The sequence below is a fragment of the Condylura cristata genome, unplaced genomic scaffold, assembly GCF_000260355.1.
Source record: "Condylura cristata isolate star-nosed mole 26May11 unplaced genomic scaffold, ConCri1.0 scaffold00016, whole genome shotgun sequence".
Classification (NCBI taxonomy): domain Eukaryota; kingdom Metazoa; phylum Chordata; class Mammalia; order Eulipotyphla; family Talpidae; genus Condylura; species Condylura cristata.
The window spans coordinates 44,773,451-44,774,732 of NW_004567117.1; the positions used below are offsets into that span (position 1 = coordinate 44,773,451).

A 1,282-nucleotide genomic window follows, 5' to 3' on the forward strand; every position below is an offset into this window, starting at 1 on the left:
CCCACTCGGTGGGGGGGTGCCACCGCCGGGCATGCTATCCCTGGGGCTCCTCGCTGGTCTGCAGAGGCCAGCCAGGCACCCTCGCGCCTCTGTCACCGGCGGCACCCGTTTCCCCATCAGTCCTGCACAAAGCTGCCCGTCTGGTGACAGAACGATCCAGACACCCAAAGTTAAAGAATGACTAAGTGATGGCACAAACCGTGAGGAATACAAGGGAACTGAACTAGTGGGTAACTGGGATACTTAAAAAAGAACTCAGTTGGGAACACACTGAAACTGGGTGTTGAGAAAGGAAATGTTAATGGTACTTATACATATTTTTATTCAAAAGGCTTCTGGCTATGCTAAATTCAATCAAATAACCATCTGCATCTTCTAGGAGGGCTTCTATACAAGATGTGCCTTATACAGGTAGTTAGCTACGCATACTCTGGCATTTTGTGCGCTAAGAAACTCCCGGGCCCTGAGGTAAGACACAGCTGGTATGCGAACGGCCACGCTCCTGGCCGTGCAGGGCTTTCCCCGCGCAGACTGATCCAGTTACGGCGCGTGTCAGGAAAGAGGCCGGCTTCACACCAGCACAAGAAAATCCACCCTTTTCTTTTATAAACCCACATTATAAATATATATCCTCACAATACCACAGGTTTTTCCTGTTTGGTTTTTACAGTGTTTTGAAATGTGTTTCAATTTTTCAAAAATGCCCTTTTTAATGTTCCTGAAAAGCACTGCAAATTCTTCAAAGCAAGCTTTCTCTCATATGTCACGCTGAAAGTATTTAATGTTTGAGGACACACAGACACACACACACACACACACACACACACAAACTGCAAATGATGCTCTTCGTTTTTTTTGGCAGAAAGCCCAAGCACCAGGCCCACTGAGCATCTCTTCTTACCGATCATCGCAGTCCAGTGCCTGGCCAGCCCCGTGGTAATGGACGGGAGGGAGGCGGCCCCAGCCTTCCTTAGTAGTGTGGCCAGAAGGTTAAATAAATGTGTCCACGTTTGATAAAAAGCTGATATTAACTCTGTGTCTGAAAAAAATTAATCAAAGCATTTCAAGTTATTAACATAAAGAAAAAAAGGAACTTTCATGATACAGAACTTACCAGTTAACTTCCTTTCAACCTTGCCAAATGAAGATAAATGTAATTCAGCAAGATCCAAAAAGTCTTGCTCATCTCTTCTTAAAGACACCCCTCCAGCCTCCTGACCTGAAGTACAGCTCACACGTCTTCTCTTATTTATTTTTTTTTTTAAAGATTTATTTATTTGTG

General features: G+C 44.8%; 1 protein-coding gene across 1 annotated transcript in view; it reads right to left on the bottom strand.

Annotated features, from left to right (window-relative positions):
- The window catches only part of RTTN (rotatin), a 101,032-nt gene that overhangs the window by 16,670 nt on the left and 83,080 nt on the right, over positions 1–1,282 (bottom strand). The window contains 1 exon segment of the mRNA XM_012725800.1: positions 902–1,039. Coding sequence (XP_012581254.1) covers positions 902–1,039 — 138 coding nt within the window.